This window comes from Gadus macrocephalus, chromosome 11 (genome assembly GCF_031168955.1).
Source record: "Gadus macrocephalus chromosome 11, ASM3116895v1".
Taxonomy (NCBI): Eukaryota; Metazoa; Chordata; class Actinopteri; order Gadiformes; family Gadidae; genus Gadus; species Gadus macrocephalus.
Window position 1 is genome coordinate 10,983,796 of NC_082392.1, and position 19,055 is coordinate 11,002,850.

General features: G+C 43.8%; 2 protein-coding genes across 2 annotated transcripts; one reads left to right on the forward strand and one right to left on the reverse strand.

The window, feature by feature from the left end:
* The first annotated feature begins 2,993 nt into the window (after positions 1–2,993).
* nr1d2a (nuclear receptor subfamily 1, group D, member 2a) lies at positions 2,994–9,274 on the forward strand. The gene is made up of 8 exons (XM_060064599.1): positions 2,994–3,363; positions 4,582–4,827; positions 5,126–5,214; positions 5,363–5,507; positions 5,977–6,722; positions 6,944–7,129; positions 7,306–7,516; positions 7,800–9,274. Exons 1-8 carry the CDS (start codon positions 3,318–3,320, stop codon positions 7,997–7,999), a joined length of 1,869 nt encoding a protein of 622 aa, XP_059920582.1. The 5' UTR covers positions 2,994–3,317; the 3' UTR covers positions 8,000–9,274.
* A 2,174-nt stretch (positions 9,275–11,448) lies between these two features.
* Positions 11,449–14,850, reverse strand: LOC132467844 (macrophage mannose receptor 1-like). Its single transcript, XM_060065406.1, has 6 exons — positions 14,639–14,850; positions 14,380–14,427; positions 13,231–13,611; positions 12,632–12,958; positions 12,115–12,209; positions 11,449–11,799 (listed from the first exon to the last, which is right to left on the reverse strand). The coding sequence occupies exons 2-6, from the start codon at positions 14,414–14,416 to the stop codon at positions 11,695–11,697; spliced, it is 945 nt and encodes a 314-aa protein (XP_059921389.1). The 5' UTR covers positions 14,417–14,427; positions 14,639–14,850; the 3' UTR covers positions 11,449–11,694.
* Between the last annotated feature and the right edge of the window lie 4,205 nt (positions 14,851–19,055).

A 19,055-nucleotide genomic window follows, 5' to 3' on the forward strand; every position in this document is an offset into this window, starting at 1 on the left:
TTGATTTTGTTGTGTTTATTTTGTTATGATATTTAATACATTTTCTGTCTATTTTCCCTAGGTCAACTGTGGCGCCATTTGGACGCAACTGTGCAGCAGTTGAGCAAACAAAGTAATAGTGCCACAGCTGATGCCATTGTAGAGGTCCAGCGCTATTTAAGAGAACCGAAAATCAAAAGAAATGATGATCCACTCCAATACTGGGAAACGCACAAACTATTATTTCCACACCTCTACATGTTGCCATTGGAATTTTTGTGTACCCCTGCATCCTCGGTCGCTGCGAGCGTTTTTTTTCTAAGGCAGGAGAGGTTGTCTCAAAAAAGAGAAACCGGCTAAGCCCAAAGGTTTTGGAGCAAATCCTCTTTCTGAATAAATATCATTAGCCAAATCCTGTTTCTGAATAAAACAATTACCGCCCCCCCCCCCCCCCCCCCCCCACCCCTCCAAAGTTACACAAAACACTGTCCCCCACATTTCCCCCCTTTCCCCTCAGTTCTATCATGCTGCCAAAAAAATGTCAATAACCCATGTCCACCGACTCTGCCGTCGGTGTGTCAATGTGTGTATTAATCAATGTAATACGCTTTGGATAAAAGCGTCTGCTAAATGTAGTACTGTAGCTGATAAGACATTCTCTTTAGCCAAATGATTTATTTTCTAGCATGAGCTCTGGAGACATTTATGAATGGCACACTCACACACATGTATCACTGAAATTACTTAAATTCTCAAATGATTTAATGTTGTATCGACACACGAAGCAAAAATCACATTTTGGGTTGGGTTGTCATAGTTTCATTCACCACTAGATGTCCCTAGCGTACTCATTTGAAGCTTCGAGCACGAACCACTTTGGTGGTTCATCTGGCTGAGAGGCTTTGACGTTTCATGAGGCATCATCTCGGCACCACTACGAGTGCTCCGTTAACGTGTCCGATTTTTGGACTGGTTCATCTGCTGCTCAATAACTCTCACGGTCCTCTGCTTGCGATCATTGTGATTCATCATGTATTGATCCATTTATTCAAAAGATCCAAAGACAAAGAAGCGTTGCATTACGGTATCATTTTATATTGTTGTTGGACCGGAGTGGGGGGATGGACACGCATGCGTTCTATATTTCTGCATCCGGTACGTCACGGACTAGGCCACGTGTCTTGGCCCCTTAACGCGGAAGCAAATCGCTCCTGTATGTTACCCTGCGCCACTCATGTGGCGCTGTCACGTTAAAATTGTACCGGGGGCGAAAATTGTACCGGCCTACGTCATCGTTTGTTTACATCCTGACAACCTGACAACCTGCCCTGCAACAGACGACGCGATGCAGAAAACATGTTTCCAAACGACGAAATAACATAATACAGATAGCGGATCGCCATCTGAATTATGATATATAGCGATAACACTTGTTTTTACTTTATATTTGTATATTATTTAATTGTTTAATCGAAACAATAAAGAAAATTGACCGCGAAACGGGCGATCGCGTCAAATGACGCGTCAAATCACGTAGGAAGGTTCTTGAACATTCTAGACTATGAAACCTGCTTAAAACACTCAGTTTACTAGCTAAATTCGATTAAACAATTCAATACAATGCAAATATAAAGTAAAAACAAGTGTTTTCTAGCGATCCGTTATCTGTATTATGTTTCAAGAACCCTCCTACGTCATTTGACGCGATCGCCCGTTTCGCGGGCAAAACATTTGTCATTTGACGCGATCGCCCGTTTCGCGGGCAATTTTTTTTATTGTTTCGATTAAACAATTAAATACAATACAAATATAAAGTAAAAACAAGTGTTATCGCTATCTATCATAATACAGATAGCGATCCGCTATCTGTATTATGTTATTTCGTCGTTTGGAAACATGTTTTCTGCATCTCGTCGTCTGTTGCCGGGCAGGTTGTCAGGATGTAAACAAACGATGACGTAGGCCGGTACAATTTTCGCCCCCGGTACAATTTTAACGTGACAGCGCCACTGAGCAGTTTGTATAGGAATGAATGGGCGGCCATTTTCCAGTCCGTGGTCCATCCTTTATTATGTCCATCTATTTCCTATCACGTGTTACAGGTGACACATATTCTACTGCATTTTCTACCCGCTAAAAAAGGTTTCCCCTTTCCCCCCCCCTCAAGCATGTTTTTACGACCTTTATATACACGTCAAAGAAGTCCTTCTCATTGACCCTGTCCAAAATTGCCATGCACAGATATCGCAGCAGGTCAGAAAGATGTATTATCATGATGATAAAGGATTATCAGAGTTTAAGTAAGCCAACTAAACAGATAAACAAAACAACACTGGAAAAGATGCTGTGATGTGAGTGAATTTTACATCATAGAATACCTTTGAATGGTTTCTCAGCTATTGTAATTGGTGGGGATGGACATTATTTGGAAACGGAAGGAAACCATGAGTCAACATCAGTAGGCCTTGTGTACAGTGTGCTTGTTGACTATACCGAATGGCTTTGCCATTGGTCAAAGGTGGCCAAAGGAGTAACCCAATGCATTATAAAATTTGAAATGTAGTCTTCATATTGTTGATAAAGTAAATATTTCTTTCCCCAATATATTTTTTATTATTATTAGGTTTCCATTTAGATAGCACTTTTCATTTAGATAGCACTTTTTGCTCCGACTTTTTATATTATTTGTATTTGTACAGATCATTGTCTTAGTCTTATTGTACATGCAACTAATGTATTTCTTCAAAATGTTTCCCTTATGATTGCAGATCAACAAGAGTTGGCGGAATTCAGAAAATCCAAAGAAGCTACCATTGTTGGGAACGGCAGAATACCGTTCCACCTGAACGGCAGTTACCGTTCCTGAACGGCATATGCATATTTTTCTTCATTAGAATCAGTTGCATTGCACCAATACTGCCTGCCATAGAAAGGGGCTGCAACGTGAGTACAGTGGAAGGTTACGTCCACATTGATTTCGCTCCGCCCCCGACATCCTAAAAGTGTGTCACTGGGTTAAAGTGAGTGCTGCGACCCTGCCAAGGGGAGTGGCCGATAAATGGATCACATGAAGTACACCATTGAGAACATTCAGTTCTCTTGTTATCAGTCACTACTGGAAAGTCAAACAATAAGGGAGTTTCTACTACGCATCCGCTCCTATAGTTTCCTAAATACAACTCGAGAATCTGCTACAGACTTGCTATTTCAAAATACAACTTCGGCACTTCGATCTTTGAAACGACGCAAGTCTGCACCAGACTGTCAACTTGACAAACACTGGCGAAGTCGTTAATCTTGACAGCAGTGTTCAGCGAGCGTATTGCTTCCTGTTGACAATGCAGCAATCCAAGGTGCCTGAAGATAATGGAGCAACCAAGCCAGGTAAGACATCAAACCTCATTGAATGACGTTGATGCCTATAAAGTGTCCAATTACAAGATGTGTATCATTTGCACCATCGAGTAGGCTACAACGTAGCCTATGTGTTATCAAGTGTTGTTAAAATAGCCTTAAACGTAGGTTTAATGTTCCTGGAATACATGGGAGTGATTGATGATTTTTTTTTTCGAAATACTGTTGAAAAATGGTTGTTATTGTTATTCAATCAGGTATGACCCGTGCATCATTCATAAGTTGTGTTTTTTATATATTTATTTTCTGAATCAAATTTTTTATGAAATGATCTATTCAACTAAAATTCTGTATTTGGTGCAGTTTTCCAGTGAGATCGATGGGTAATATCCCGCATGTCATCCGTAAAAAAAACAACAACAATGTTCCGCTTTCTAGATCTCACATGGACAGAGCAGCCTAGCCATGTGCCACTGTGTATCACGGCATAGTACATGTTCCGCAGCTCTCTCTCCCAATTGGTCGAGATTAATCAGTGACGCGCCTGTTGCATAATCGGCGCTCCATGTCCCGGTGCAGACGCAGACTGCAGGTCCACGTGAGACGGCGAGAGACAGTAGCTGTGACCTAGATTTCCCCCTTCCACTCATAATGGAATAATCAATAATGTCATAATCAATCTTACTTTACATCTCGTTAAATATTCCGTTTGATTTTGTTAGTGTACATAGTATTTGTCTGTTCTGGTGTTCTGGTGGTGGCTGAGGTCCCTCCTTCACAGTAAAGCGTTTTTGAGTGTCTAGAAAAGCGCTATATAGGTTCAATCTATTATTATTATTAGCTTATTATTATTCAAGTTGTGTTTTTTCTAGATTGAACAAAAAACGTCTATTTATATTTTAATGGCAGTAGGCCTAGGAATTATTAGGTCTACCTGTCGGTATATCCCTTAATATATACGCTGACTATATTAACACCTCATCGCTTATTTTTTTTAATTTAACTTCGATTAAATGCATAATTGAATTGACAAGGGTCAAGCCCTTGTTTGTCATCTGATCCGGTCATTTTTTTTATTCTTGGATTCTTTTTGTTTCACTGGGGTAACTGTGAATCATATAAATTATGTGGAAAATGTGGTGCCAGAATTGCCACCCTTCATCCCTGCTTTGCATTTGACCGAGAATACATTTATTTTTCTATTATCATGAAATTCTCAATCGCCCTGTTACCCCCTCCTCTCCACAGGGGGTGTCATAGCGTACATCTCCTCTGGCTCCGCCTCCAGTCCTGAGTCTTGCATGAGCGACAGCTCCAGCAGCAGCTACCTGTCCTGCTCTCTGACGATGTCCCGCCCCTCGCTGCCCAGCCGTGCCGTGGGCATGCTGGTGGACATTGGGCCAATGACCAAAGCAGGCCAGCACCGCGGCCCTGGGGGTGAGAGGTCCAGACGCTCGTCATCGTCCTCTTCCTCCTCCAAGAGCAGCATCACTAGTAAGCCCACGCCCCCTGCTAATCGTAGCTCTACTACAATCCTAGGCAACGGACAAATGCTGGAGTAACTAAAAAGGGGTTGACAATGCATTCTAAATGCAAAAGGTATATAAAAAAAATGGAAAAATATTATTTCTAACATGAAAGAACAATTTAAAATAAATAAATAATAATAATATATATAATGCCGTTATGAACAAAGAACATAAAGTGTTAAAGCTAGTTGGCGTGAACCATGGCACTGTGCTTCAACCGGGTTAACTGAGTGTCTCTCCTGCCCCTCGGTTGTGTATGGCAGAGATCAACGGCTTGGTGCTGCTCTGCAAGGTGTGTGGCGATGTGGCGTCTGGCTTCCACTACGGCGTGCATGCCTGCGAGGGCTGCAAGGTGCGGACACACAAACACATCATCACACACCTGATTCAGGGTTTTTCCTGAATGATTGAAAATAATATGTATCCTCTATTACTCCTTAAGCTATACAGGCCCCTCAGTGACCGAAACATGTTCTTACGGTTCTCTCCCGGCTCCTCAGGGATTCTTCCGCAGGAGCATCCAGCAGAACATCCAGTACAAGAAGTGTCTGAAGTTGGAGAACTGCATCATTATGAGGAGCAACCGCAATCGCTGCCAACAGTGCAGATTCAAGAAGTGTCTGTCCGTAGGCATGTCAAGAGATGGTAAGGGCCCTTTCAGGCTCTATTATTACCATCTCAGCTTCACACATTGTCTGTGAAGAAGTGTCGGGTTTTATGAAGACCGGGAAAATGCCTTCGGGAACAGCTGAATGTAGGGATTCACCCGTCTTGAATAGTTTTTATTTGTGTTTTGGTCTCTTTTCTTCAAATAATAGTATTTTTGGGTTACCTGGTTGGGTTAGCTGGTTGGTATTTTCCAGTTGATAAACCAAACATCTTTGATCTTTAACAGATTATATACACCATGAGTTACTTATGAGTTATTACATGGTCGTTTAACGAGAAGTCCTTTTAGATCTGGCAGAAGTTGTAGAGCTTTGCCTTGATTGACCCAAGTTAAGACAGATGACCGTTTGTTGAGTTAATAGAGTTAAAGTGAACATAGGACAAGTTGATAGGAATCCCACTGTTGTGCATCTAAAGAACCTTTCTGCTAACTCCTTCCCTGCAGCTGTGCGCTTTGGTCGGATCCCGAAGCGCGAGAAGCAGAGGATGCTGCTGGAGATGCAGAATGCCATGAACAACATGATGTGCGGCGGCAGCGGCGGCAGCGGCGGCAGCGGTGGCGTACTGCCTGGCCACCAGAGCACAACACCTCCTTTTAAGGCCATGGCCCTCCACACCAGCAGCTTGCCTTCCTCATCGTCATCCTCTTCATCCTGCTCCTCGTCCTCCTCATCCTGCTCAAGTCGCTTCTCAGCCCGCTGCCCCCAGGGCACCGAGGCGGTGGTTGCCATGGAGACCAACTCCAGCTCCGCTTCCTCTTGTGGCTCCGACAGCGGCGAGGACGAGACTGTCAACATGGTAACGGCGTGGCCACAGGAAAGTTTCACCAACAGCAGGCAAGGGTCACCGGGGCTTGGGTTGCCCGGCCTGGTCGCTGTGGAGACCCCGGTGACGAGTGACAACCATTTCGAAGTCGAGCAGACCAGATGGAACTGTTGGAACAACAACAACATCAATGTCGCATCAGAGGAATACCAGCAACGTAACCAAGGCAACAGCCAGCGTGTCACCAACACAGCTTACAGGGAAGAGGGAGTTGACCACCAGCAGCAGCAGCTCAGCAGCGCCCCTGGTGGTGAAAGGTCAGATGGCGTCCACAGCCTTCCGCAAGACCAGCACACCTTTTGCGCCCCAAGCGTATCCAATGGCAACAGTGGACCAATCAACAGCCTGCACAACAGAGCTCACTTGGTGAGTGTTTGGTAAACAAGCTAAAGCTTTTTCAACTCCAAAGTTAAATCCTCACAAGTGGAGGCAGGATAGTTTAGGCTGGATTAGAGGCTTTAGCTCTCAGCCACTAGGTGCAACCCAAATGTCCACATTCCACCTGTAGGTATCCTTGAGCAAGTTGCCCTAACCCAAACATGCTCGTGCAGCTCTGACTTGGAGCTAAAAATGGTCTGATGGTTCAGGTGTCGCCAACGAACGACTCGCCACACGTGGAGCCCAGGGGGCCCAGCCAGGAAATCTGGGAGGACTTCTCCATGAGCTTTACTCCGGCTGTGCGCGAGGTGGTGGACTTCGCCAAGAGGATCCTGGGCTTCCGCCAGCTCTCTGAACAGGACCAGGTCGGCCTGCTGAAGGCCGGCACCTTCGAGGTGAGCCACACCTTCCAGAGCTCCTCTGTAGAATTAAGATGAACATATATTTCATGTAGTGTGTGCTGCTGAAGCCCGCCCCGGCTCAACAATCAGAGCCGACGTCATCCCTGACGGCCACCGTCGCCCCCCCCTTTGTAACGATCCCTGAATGTGCTCTCTCTCCGTGTCTCCAGGTGCTAATGGTTCGCTTCGCCTCTCTGTTCGACGTGGCCGAGCACACGGTCACCTTCCTGAGCGGGAGGCGCTACAGCCTGGGGGCCCTGCGAGCGCTGGGCGCCGGTGAGCTCCTCAACGCCATGTGTGAGTTCAGCGAGAAGCTGGCGGCTCTCCGTCTGGACTGCGATGAGATGAGCCTGTTCACTGCCGTCGTGCTCGTCTCCGCCGGTATGAACCCCCTACAATACCCACCTACCTAACTACCTACCTGATGAGTTAGGTAGGTAGAGTTTATTGTTTCATGCTGATTCCTTGATTTAGTTATTTATTTCAAAAGAGATGCAGCATCTAGTTTTTAAGGGGGTCCACAGGTACAAAACGTTCAGAGACAATTACAAGACCTAAAACAATCAACCTAGGAACGTCAACAAGGACATGCACATAGGGGTATCTTTCATAGAGCATCATGGCTTATCCTTTCGTCTCTTCCCCCCTCTCTTCCCGGTACCAGACCGCTCTGGGATCCAGGACCTGGACTCTGTGGAGGCCCTGCAGGAACACCTGATCCAGGCCTTGCGGGACCTGGTGACGAGGAACCACGGGCACAACGGCGCCACCACCTTCACCAAGCTGCTGCTCAAGCTTCCAGAGCTGCGCTCGCTCAACAATGTGCACTCGGAGGAGCTGCTCTCTTTCAAAGTGCACCCTTGATGCCACCCGGGTCGGGCCTCGCCTTAGCTTACCCTCAAGGCCTGGTATCGTCCCTTACCTGGGACGGTCCCCAGGCCCTTTCAAGATACGGGCGCCAGTTTCATCTCTTACCTTCTCTTACCCTAAGGACTGGGGTCCTTGCCCTGTCTTACCCTAAAGGAGAGATTTTGAGAAGGACCAGTATAGGGCATGGATGCTCTGTCCCCTGTGCGCTTTTAAATTATGATTAACAAAGCCACAACGACCATGACTATATACAGATGATCCCCCCCCCCCCCCCCCTGCAGATACTTACTCCTTCCCATTCTCCCTTTCTATTTGAACGATTTGATTGCTTTGTTTATTTTGTATTACAAGTTTTGTTTAAGTAAACAAGAGGACGACGTTAGGAGAGAATATCAGATGTACTGTATTTATGCATTGAAATGTTTAATTTGCCGGTGACTTGTTGCAAACACAAGTAACCTAATTTCAATATCAGAGCCAGGCTAAGGATAAAGGGGTGCTATGCTCGTTTTAGTCGGGCGGAGGGTGGACTTTAGGTGGCTTAATGAAATTAGATTTATGCGAAAGCCTTTATAAGTGTATCGGCTCAAAACAAATGTCAGTGAGACTGTGCATCCCTTTTTATGTAGAGAATGTTTTGTTTATAGTCAGTAATTTTTACTTTAATTGTGATTCATATTCACCTTGGAAAGCAAGCTATCAGAAAACGTTTCAAAGGATGTGTAATGATTGCTGCTAACTCATTGCTTGCTAACCGCCATACCCTCATCAGGGTAAAGTAATATTACCACGGCAAAAACAAACAACATTCAATATTCCAGCTTCTAGGTTTTAGCTTTCCATTTGTTCAAATGTTCTATCCCATATTGCATACATGATCAATTCTGGTGCAAGTCCATCGCTGGGTAGGATAGGATGCTAAAGGTCTTATATGCTGAACTGCTGACTGCTAGGCTAACTCAAAAGCCCTACCATGCTGCTATAAGTGAAAAAACATTGACTTTATTAACGTGTCTAGGTTTCTTATCACGAGTCACATTTGTTGACAATTAGTTTAAGAATTTAGGACTGGTAGGAATGATTCTTGAACATTTCACATAATTTGAAATAAAAAGGTATATGTGTGTGTGTGAAATGTATACACAGAAATGTGTATCCAAGTATGTTTCTTCCACAGGCAACACTGCAATATGTTTATAGTTGTGCCATTCATGAACATAAATATATGAATACAATACTATGAAATAAAATACAGATGAAGTCATGTGATCATTTTGTATGTGTTTGTTTCAATCAGACTGGAAGAACCAGTCTGATTAAAAAAAAACATAAGTTCCACTTATTTATCATAATTTCCCATAAACTGTGAACTAAACAAACAAATATCAACCAATAATTCCAAGTTTATCATAACATTAATGCAGAAGTTCGTAAATGGTGGAATCTTTTTTCCCAAAGATTGTTTAAAGGTCCCATGACATGCTATTTTATGTATTCTATAATATAGGTATTAGTGGGCAACTAACACAGTATTCAAAGACGTTCCCGAAATTCAGCCGTGGTGCAGAGTTACAGCCACTCCGAGCCAGTCGCACATTGAGCTTCCCCCAAATGCGCTGTTTTGGTGTCTGTAGCTATAGTGCAATTGAGGAGGAGCGAGGCGGGTCAAGGAGGAGGGTGGGGGTGTGGCCCTGAGCAGCTTGCAGCCACGGTACCATGCGCTCTATATACAGTGGATGTATCGCAATGGCGAGGCGCACACAGCCATTAGCCGTGTTCTGTAAATATTCTAGAACACACGGGAGTCCTTGAGCTCTGTATCTAAATATTATCACATAGATATCTATATCATATAACATATATTATCACGGCCAAAAGCTGTGTGTGCCGATATTATGAATCTCAAACGACCGCGTTGGGTTCTCAGACGTTCCTGGTTCTTCAACGTCCACATCAATGTGAAGTAGACTTAACCGCGACAAGGAGGAGAAAGGGATTGTTGCCTGGCAGCGCTTAGGCGCCTCCGCCTCCGGCGGTGGTCCCTCAGCGGGTCTCAAGCGGGAGACATTCACCGCCAACAATCCCTTTCTCCTCCATGTCGTGGTTCATGTTCTTGAGGGAGTCAAAGCCAAAGTTCCTTCCCCCCAATTCATTCTCAACCTTGGCTGAGATAACCCCCACTACGAGTCTCGTTGTAGAAATACCAGAGACGAGAGTCTGACGTGTTATAATACATAGATATCTATATCATATAATACATATTATCACCTCTCCTGGAACCGTCACCTTATCGTGGTGGAGAGGTTTGCGTGTCCCTGTGAACCTGAGAGCTGTGTTGTCTGGAGCCTTGTGCTCCTGGTAGGGTCTCTCATGGCAGAGTGGTCTCAGGTGAGGGGCCAGACTAAGAATGGTTGAAAAACCTCAATGAATAACTTAAGAAGAGGAGATGTGACCCGGCCCGGAGGAAGCCCGGGGCCCCCGTCTGGAGCCAGGCCCAGACGGAGGGCTCAATGGCGAGCGCCTGGTGGCCGGGTTTGCCACGGAGCCCGGTCGGGCACAGCCCGAACAAACTACGTGGCACCCCCCCTCTCTTCATCCCATGGGCTCACCACCTGTGGGAAGACCCGTTGGGGTCGGGTGCGCAGCCACATGGGTGGCAGCGAAGGTCAGGGGTCTCGACGGACCAGACCCGGGCGGCAGAAGCTGGCTCTTGGGACGTGGAACGTCACCTCGTTGTGGGGAAAGGAACCGGAGCTTGTGAGGGAGGTGGAGCGCATCAGATCTGGTGGGGCTTACCTCCACGCCCAGTCTCAGCTCTGGTACCGTACTCCTGGATAGGGGTTGGACTCTATTCTTCTCCCGAGTTGCCGAGGGCGTGAGGTGCCGGGCGGGTGTGGAGATACTCATAAATCCCCGGCTGAGCGCCGTGGTGTTGGAGTTTACCCCGGTAGATGAGAGGGTCACCTCCCTGCGCCTAAGGGTTGTAGAGGGGAAAAGTCTGACTGTTGTTTGTGCGTATGCACCACAGCAGTTCAGAGTACTCGGCCTTCTTGGAGACCCTGAATGGAGTCCTGTATGGGGCTCCAGTAGGGGACTCCGTAGTTCTGCTGGGAGACTTCAACGCCCATCTGGGCAACGATGGAGACACCTGGAGAGGCGTGGTGGGGAGGAACGGCCTCCCTGATCTAAACCCGAGCGGTCGTTTGTTATTGGACTTCTGTGCTAGTCATGGATTATCCATAACGAACACCATGTTCGAACTTAAGGGTGCTCATAACATTATAGTGACAAGAGTATATCGTACAAGCTCTCTTAAAATATCAACATGAATGGATTCATACCTTTTACCTTGGAATTCTTCTCATCATTAACAGAATAACGTTGTATTACGATTATGATGACTTTGATAAAATACATTTTATAATTAACCAACTTGAACAGGATTTGATGAACTGGGCCACACTCATCTTTAATATGCATGGCGTATGAGGATTATAGATCACATGTTGCCAAGGATGAAACAGTCATGCTTATTATGCACTAAATTGGCACAGCACACACAGGTAGCTTGCAGTCAAATCACATCAAAAGTTATGAAAATAAAGGTTTCATTCCAAGAAACAGCATCAACTTGTGGACAAACTTATTATGCATCACATCAATGAATGTATTCATAATTCATGTATTCATCAATGGTTGTCATCATTCAAGCCTGCTGGATCGAGTTTTTCTGGTGGAGCGCTCCAGCTCAGGTTGAAGTCAGTCCTCCCGGCTCTTGTCAGAGATGCAGACAGCTGAGGAGAGGAACAGGGAGAGCATATGTTCCTCTTACAGTCTTCTTTGACTTCAGTTTAACATCAATAACGGAGAGACCTTTAAAGTCTCTCTGTAAACCTGTTGTAACTGTTCACTATAAACATGACACTAGTGTATTTCATCCTGTTTCTTTTTGTATTTGTAACAATACATTCTTAAGGTTGTCATATGGGAGTATTAATGAAATCATTAAGGAAATAGCAACTGCAATAACAAGTTACTGGTTTGGTTATGGTTTATCTGTAGTTAGCATTTTGAATACAGTTTTAAAAGAATGATGTCAGACGTCTTACTTGTAGAAGGATGTTATCCTTAGTGTTGTGGTTTGTCAGGTCCAAGTTAGACTCAATCATTATCTTTATTCTGCTGTATTTCCGACCTATTTTAGCTGGAACACAGGGAAGATATCAAACCTTTGACTGGAAACACCTTCATTTCTTAGGTAAATCTCCCCTTTGCCCAATGAATCACACCCTAGAACGTGTCAAGAATGACACCAGGATGACTTGGCAGCACTCTTATGATGTTTAACCAATATCTGTTAACGTGCTGATACATTGGCATTGTTCATAATCAATCAATAACGGTGACCTTTAACGGCCCGATATGCAAATTGGAACCTGTCTTTGTGTTCCTACTTTTTCTGGTGGTTATTATTACCATGTTGCATTCGTATTCCCAAAATGCTTACTCTGACCGAAAACCCACTTAATCTTAGTAACCATAATAAACGCATGCCACAGTTACCAACATTTAACTTAAAATTATCAGAAAGTAGACGAAATCAAGCCATATGAATATTTCATTTACCTGAGCAGATAAATGGGAACGTTCTAGTGCATCTCTTGTCGGTAAATCCACCGCCATACACTGAGGCACATAACTGACCATTGTAAAGATTATTGGGCTCCCATCCCCACCAGTGTCTGAAGGAGCTGTTGGTCCCATCAGAAAACGTCCAGGGAACTCTGAAAAGACCGATCCAAGCAGAGGTAGTGATGTTGGACAAAACCTTTTGGTTCTCTTCTTCATTCTCTATCATAGCAAGGTCAGTGTAATTAGTACGGCAGTAACTCTTAGCTGACTCCCATGACAGCGTCTGCTCGATAAGATGGTAGGTTTTAGTATTTGATGATCCTAGAGCAGAAAGAAATTGTGTTCAGCATTAACAGGCATGGCATGAAAACAACATTTTATAGTGTTTGTCTCAATGTGGGCTGCTTGAAGCTGTTCGTAAAACATGCCAATTATGCATGTTTTTCATCTGAATATACAAGATGATGTATATTTTCATGTTATAATCTCTGTCAACAATAGAATAACAAAGCATGGTGTAGTATTCCTGTATGTTTGTATACCTCGGTGGCTGTGTAGTGTATGCACGTGTGTGGGTTTTGTTTTATTCTTACCAGAAAAACAAACAAAGTGATACAAAGCAGAACAATTGTAATCACTCCAGGTACCATCAGTCCCAGTCTTCACACATTCCTCTCTGCCTGACAAATTATTAGGCTCACCAGATTTAAAATTCATATAACCTGACCGGCTCCTAGTCTGGGTGGACCATCTCCATGAGTTTGGGTACAAGTCCATGGTCTTCCTGTTGAAATCATTCAGGCCTATCCATGACTGTACTGCTGTCATATCTGACAGCTGGTTTAGGTCCTCCATGTTTGTGACACTGGCCAGGTCACCATTTCTGCTCCTGCAGTACTCCTGAGCCTCATACCAGGTCTTATCCTCTTCAACTAAAACGTATTTATCGAGTCCAGCACTGGTGAAGCATACACCTTTGATGGATGGAAGTGTGTGTGCATAATTAGGTTATTGATCAAAAAGCATAAAACCTTTCATTATTCAATTGAAAATCAATTAATTGATTAATTTGAGCCAATTGATTAATTCCTGGAAACACAAACAGAGAAATACAAAGGCCTGACTAATGCCTTAAATTGATCAGTTAACCAGAGATTCATATTTAATGCAGATGTTACCTGATTTGGCCGATAAACAGAGATGGTTTTAGTATGACCTTGGTTCCTTTCGAGTCCCGTCAACCAGACTCATTTACAGACTACTTAATCCTTCCCAACTGAATAAATCTGTCAGCCGGGCTGGGCGGGCTGATATTCCCCGAAAATAATACTTGGCAACTGTGTCCGCATATTCTCCATGCATTTTAAGGTACAATCACGGTGGTCAGTGGACCAGCAAATGTGAGGATGGCAGTACCAGAGTAGTCACCTAACTTTTGTGGCTGATTTTTATTGTTTTTATTTCTTGTTTTGCTAACTGCTAGGTTGCTGTGAGTTAATAGTTATTTTAGCTCACAAAACACTGGCAAGCTGATGTGAGTTGAGTAAATGTTTCATGTATGTTCAGAATTGTGATGAGACTCTAGTCTTGCTGTTATCTAAATATAAAACACACCTCTCACCACTAGAATTTTCACTGGTCATCAGGTATTGAAACGATGACTTTCCAATTATTAAATAGGCTTATTATAAAGTGCATATAAAGTAGCCTTCCTAAACAAAAGATTTGTATCTCCCCCATACCTGAGAAGAGGAGGCAAATAAGCACCCTGGTGTCCATACTTGGTTTTACTGCAAAATGTTATCCAGAAAAGTGCAAATTAGATTTAGATGATTGACAAAGCCATGATACCGATCATTTTTCAATGGATTGATACAAGATACAATGGGAAATACCACTTGTAATTTTGGACATGATCAGTTTGTATCAAAATTACCCTGTAATTCAATTAACATGTCTTCCGCGTGTGATAATGTTCAGTATGGGATTGTTTATACTTACATGGTAAGAATCCAAGGTTCCAGTCTGCCGTGTCATTGTTGTTAAATAGTTGATGAGCATAGCTCAGCTTAAGTATCTGTCTTTACCCACCTTGTTACATAAAAAACGAATGAGGTCACTACCGCTTTTTATTTGAATATTTAAATAGTGCTTAACAGTTTGTATACGGATACATTGGATAAGGAGAAGTTGTGTGCTACTACGTCGCCTATGTTTTCCCAAGAAGAGTTTAACATAAGGGAGCTAATAAGGGTAATCTTATCTGATCTGATTGTATAATGAACTATTCATGGATGGGGGATTTTACAGAAAATGCTGAAATCCGGGTTTGGGACATTCAGCCATTTTATGTTCTATGTTTCTCAATATGGTACAATACTTAGGCCTATGTTTAACCATATCTAGAGTAAATATAAGGCAAATGTCTTCCTCGCCCCTGCAAAGATACTTTTTTACATCTGTCTGTCAATATCTAATAGGATTGATGAAAAGATAATCTATATTGTAAATATATTGTAATTTTATCAAATTGATGTTAAGGGGATAAATTACTTTTCGAAGGTGGCAATAACAATTGTTACTTATTTCTAGCATGAATTCAACTTAATTGTCTTATTATTTATGGATGTTTATTTCCATAAAATCTGAGAATTTCATTGTTTTCCAAATCCTTTTCTGGTAGGGGACTGCAATTTGGTAGATTTTAAATATTGCCTATGCAAGGGCGTAGGAACCGGGGGGGACGGAGGGGACGTGTCCCCTCCAATTTTCGAGACAGGCGCATTTGTCCCCCCCCAAAAAATTATACCGCAAAATATATATATATATTTTTTATATTTTACTCGCTTTTATTTTGAAAGCGCAACACAGCGTCTTGTCACCTGCCCCATGTATGGCAGCGCGCAGGGTTGGGGGCGGTTGGAAGTTATAAGGACTTCAGGCTGGAAACGCCTTCGAATCGCTGCCTAGAAGAAAAGTTGCCTGCTTTCCATCGGGGACGTAAGCGCCGCTGTCACCGCTGCTGATCGCTGCCAGCCAGCAACTCTAATCGCGTGATCTCGTGATCTCGCGTGAATACGTCTCACTCGCAAGACAGCCGCCGCATCCCATCAACGGCTCAGACTGTTTGAGATGCGGGTGTCTGTAGCTAACGCAACAGGTTAGAGCTGTTAAAATGAAAAGACAGCAGTAGAATAGCTGAGAAGTTTTAGTGTCCTCCGCAGGCTCAAAACCTGGCTCCGGTCCACAATGTCTCAAAACAGACTCAACCATGTTGCTGTCTGTCATTTCCATCAGGATAGACTTGACTTACTGACAAGAAGTCAATTAGCAAGCATTTCGTGGCTGCAAATGACAGGAGAAGAAAACATTTTGGCTCTTTTGCCTAGGCCATAGTTTTTCAACCTTTTGTGTGTCACGGCACGTTTGACACTGTTGGATAACACACTACAGTGCTATCTAGCTTTTATTTGTATCAGCAGCCTATGCATTGGGGCTGTAACGATACGCGTATCCAAACCGAAATCGCGACACTCAAAGCCACGAACCTGTCTCGCGGTGTGAGAAGGCCGAAGCGCGATACGCCCTTTCTAACTCTCCGGTCAAAATGTCAGATTGAAATTTGCTAATAATTTTTCTAAATAATAGTCTGCTGACACCGCTCCTCTTATCGATGCCGTAAGTCTGCGACGAGATGCCCGCTCTCTGTGATGACAGCTCTCCGCGGCTACGGAGGATTGCATTTCTCCACAGCCGTCGAAGTCCTCATGCGATATGAACGACATTTATCCAGAGTGGGCCAAGCGCGAAAAAAATAGCCTGTGTGATCCTTGTCTCTATTGTTTTGTGTGATTTGACCGGCAGTTGGTCTGTTTATAGGTCGGAATGAAGCGGCCACCGATTATTGACAGGGTTGGTAATTTATTCTACCGGACTCGTTAGTTTCTTCACTAGACACGCACGCTACCGCTCGCTCTCCTCGCTCGTCCACTCACTCGCTGACGTCACTCACACGCACACTGCCATTCTCGCGCATACACATACGCTACTCGTAACACTATGCCTCGTCATTGCGACGTTCATGTTTTTTCCCATCTATTTGAAAGTTAGGCTATTAAACATGTTCTATACGGCATGATTATGTCATTATTTAAGCAACATAGCCTAATAAGAAGAGCTAATAGGATATTTGACTAAACCACCAAACTAGTTGAGGGTTTTTGCCTACCTGCAAGCATCCTCCAACTGCAATCGTTGGTTATTTATTTATAAATGTAGCTATACTTTAGTAGTATTCTTTCTGTTCAAATCAGTTCAGTGTTCCAAATTATTTGTTATTAAATGTTACATTGAGTTCATTGTTATATAAGTGTGAAATAAAATGCTTTTTAAATTAAAAAAAATCGTGGGATGTATCGAACCGTGGGTCAAAAATCGTGATACAAACCAAATCGTGAGATGGTGCATCGCTAAAGCCCTACTATGCATGCCCATTATATTTCCTTTTCACCATGTGGAAAAAGCTACTCGTTTGACAAAATATTTACATTATTTTAATCTAGTTTGAACTTTGCATGGATCTGCATCACTTCCTGGTTTCACACTGGAACACAGGAAATATATTATGGAAAGCATTGCTTTTGCATGTCTTCAAAGGAAAAAACGAGGAGAAGACAAGCAAAGACAGGGCCGAAACCTAATAACTGTCACTAACACAACATGGGGGAGGATCTTCAGATGGGCCGGATGTCTTTAGATCTTAAACACACACTGTTCTTATCGTAAAATATTATTTATTGTATTATAAGTAATATACTTTTAAATCAATAAGCACAAACAAGAAGATAATTCAATGTAGTTAGGTCTGCTTACAGTTCAAGATAATACAATAAATCTAGCCGGTCCAAGGTGCACCTGACATAGCGCAAGAAACTATAGATGGACGCCTGGTAACCACTTCCTCCGCACAAACTTTTAAACAAAAGCCTCTGGTCTGATCCATCAGCATCCTCCATATAGAACAACTCCCACACATCAACCTCACCATCTCTGACCACCTTGCTATCATTATAGAGATCAACACTCCCACCCCCCAACCCATATCAAATCCATCTGCCCAATCTCCCTCTCCACATGTTGTGGCATCCCGCCCCGTAAACCTCAGCCCGGACCAGCCCGAGGGTTGGTCCTGGATGGCCGATACCACCGTCACCCACCAGCCGGCGACGGAGAGCACCGACCGGGGACACCTTGCCGAAAGCCGAGGAGCCATCTTAAAAGGAGCACGAGGACTGACATTTGGGCAGACCAGGAACGGGAGCGAGGAAGGTGGAAGCGCTCGGGTCCGCGAGCGGCTAGAGGCTCACGGAGGTCTTAGAGACTGCGACTTTAATGGATTGCCTTAAAGGCACCCAGTGCAACTTTCGAGGCTTAAAAATAAACACGTTTTTACACGTAGTAAGTTTCAATAACTCCATACCATTACATACCGACATTTAAGCAGCAAAGATGAGACGTCGTTGTGTGGTGAGAACTGATAAAAAATCGATAACAACAACAATGCCGCCATTTTCTTTATTTTTTGTAACCTACAATCAGGGGCGTTGCGAGGTAGTGTGGGGGCCCCAAGCAAGACGGAGCGATTGTTGACGGGGGGGGGGGCCTTTTGGGGGCCCTAGTAGTGGCCCGGGGCCCCAAGCAATTGCCTGGTATGCCTAATGGGACGCGGCGCCTCTGCCTACAATAAATACAGCAGGCTTCCAGTCAATGGAAAAATGGCTTCTCCCCACCGGCGATTGTTGTTGTTTACGATTTTCTATCAGTTCTCACCACACAACGACGTCTCATCTTTGCTCCTTGAATGTCGATATGTAATGGTATGGAGTTATTGAAACTTACTACGTGTAAAAAAGACTAGAAATTGAATGTTTATTTTTCATTGAATGTTTACATAAAGTTGCACTGGGTGCCTTTAAGTTGTATGCAATAAATGCCGAGTGTGGCTAAACCCTCACTAACAAGCGTCATTTGTACCTGGAACCCGGCTCATTCGAGGAGCGGGTTGCCACAATGTATATCCAACATTCTTGCTGACTCCACCTTCCCTGAAAACCCAACTCAGACGGTCTTGTCAACCTCTATAACCACACTCTGTCCACCAGCCTCAACCAGCTGGCCCCGATAAAAACGGTCAAAATAAAAACGGTCAAATTGTCAAATTCACACAATAATTACATATGTCCCATCTTAAAACACCATTTTCAGATACTCATTCAAAAACATATTTGCACTGTGAGAAATGTAAAAACGAGAATATATGAGAATGCTGGAACCATCCAAATCAATATCTTTTAGACATGTACAGCTTTGCAAAACCATGTGAAGGCGATGCATAAAGGCCACTTGCAACAATATTTTA

Excerpts from the sequence above, each read along its gene's own strand:
- LOC132467844 (XM_060065406.1), bottom strand. The coding sequence starts at position 14,416 with ATGGACACCAGGGTGCTTATTTGCCTCCTCTTCTCAG. Across the intron at positions 13,612-14,379 it reads TATTTGCCTCCTCTTCTCAG|GTGTATGCTTCACCAGTGCT; the intron begins GTATGGGGGAGA and ends CATCCATCAAAG. Across the intron at positions 12,959-13,230 it reads TCACTTTGTTTGTTTTTCTG|GATCATCAAATACTAAAACC; the intron begins GTAAGAATAAAA and ends TTTCTGCTCTAG.
- nr1d2a (XM_060064599.1), top strand. The coding sequence starts at position 3,318 with ATGCAGCAATCCAAGGTGCCTGAAGATAATGGAGCAACCAAGCCAG. Across the intron at positions 4,828-5,125 it reads CTCCAAGAGCAGCATCACTA|AGATCAACGGCTTGGTGCTG; the intron begins GTAAGCCCACGC and ends TGTGTATGGCAG. Across the intron at positions 7,517-7,799 it reads CGTCGTGCTCGTCTCCGCCG|ACCGCTCTGGGATCCAGGAC; the intron begins GTATGAACCCCC and ends TCCCGGTACCAG.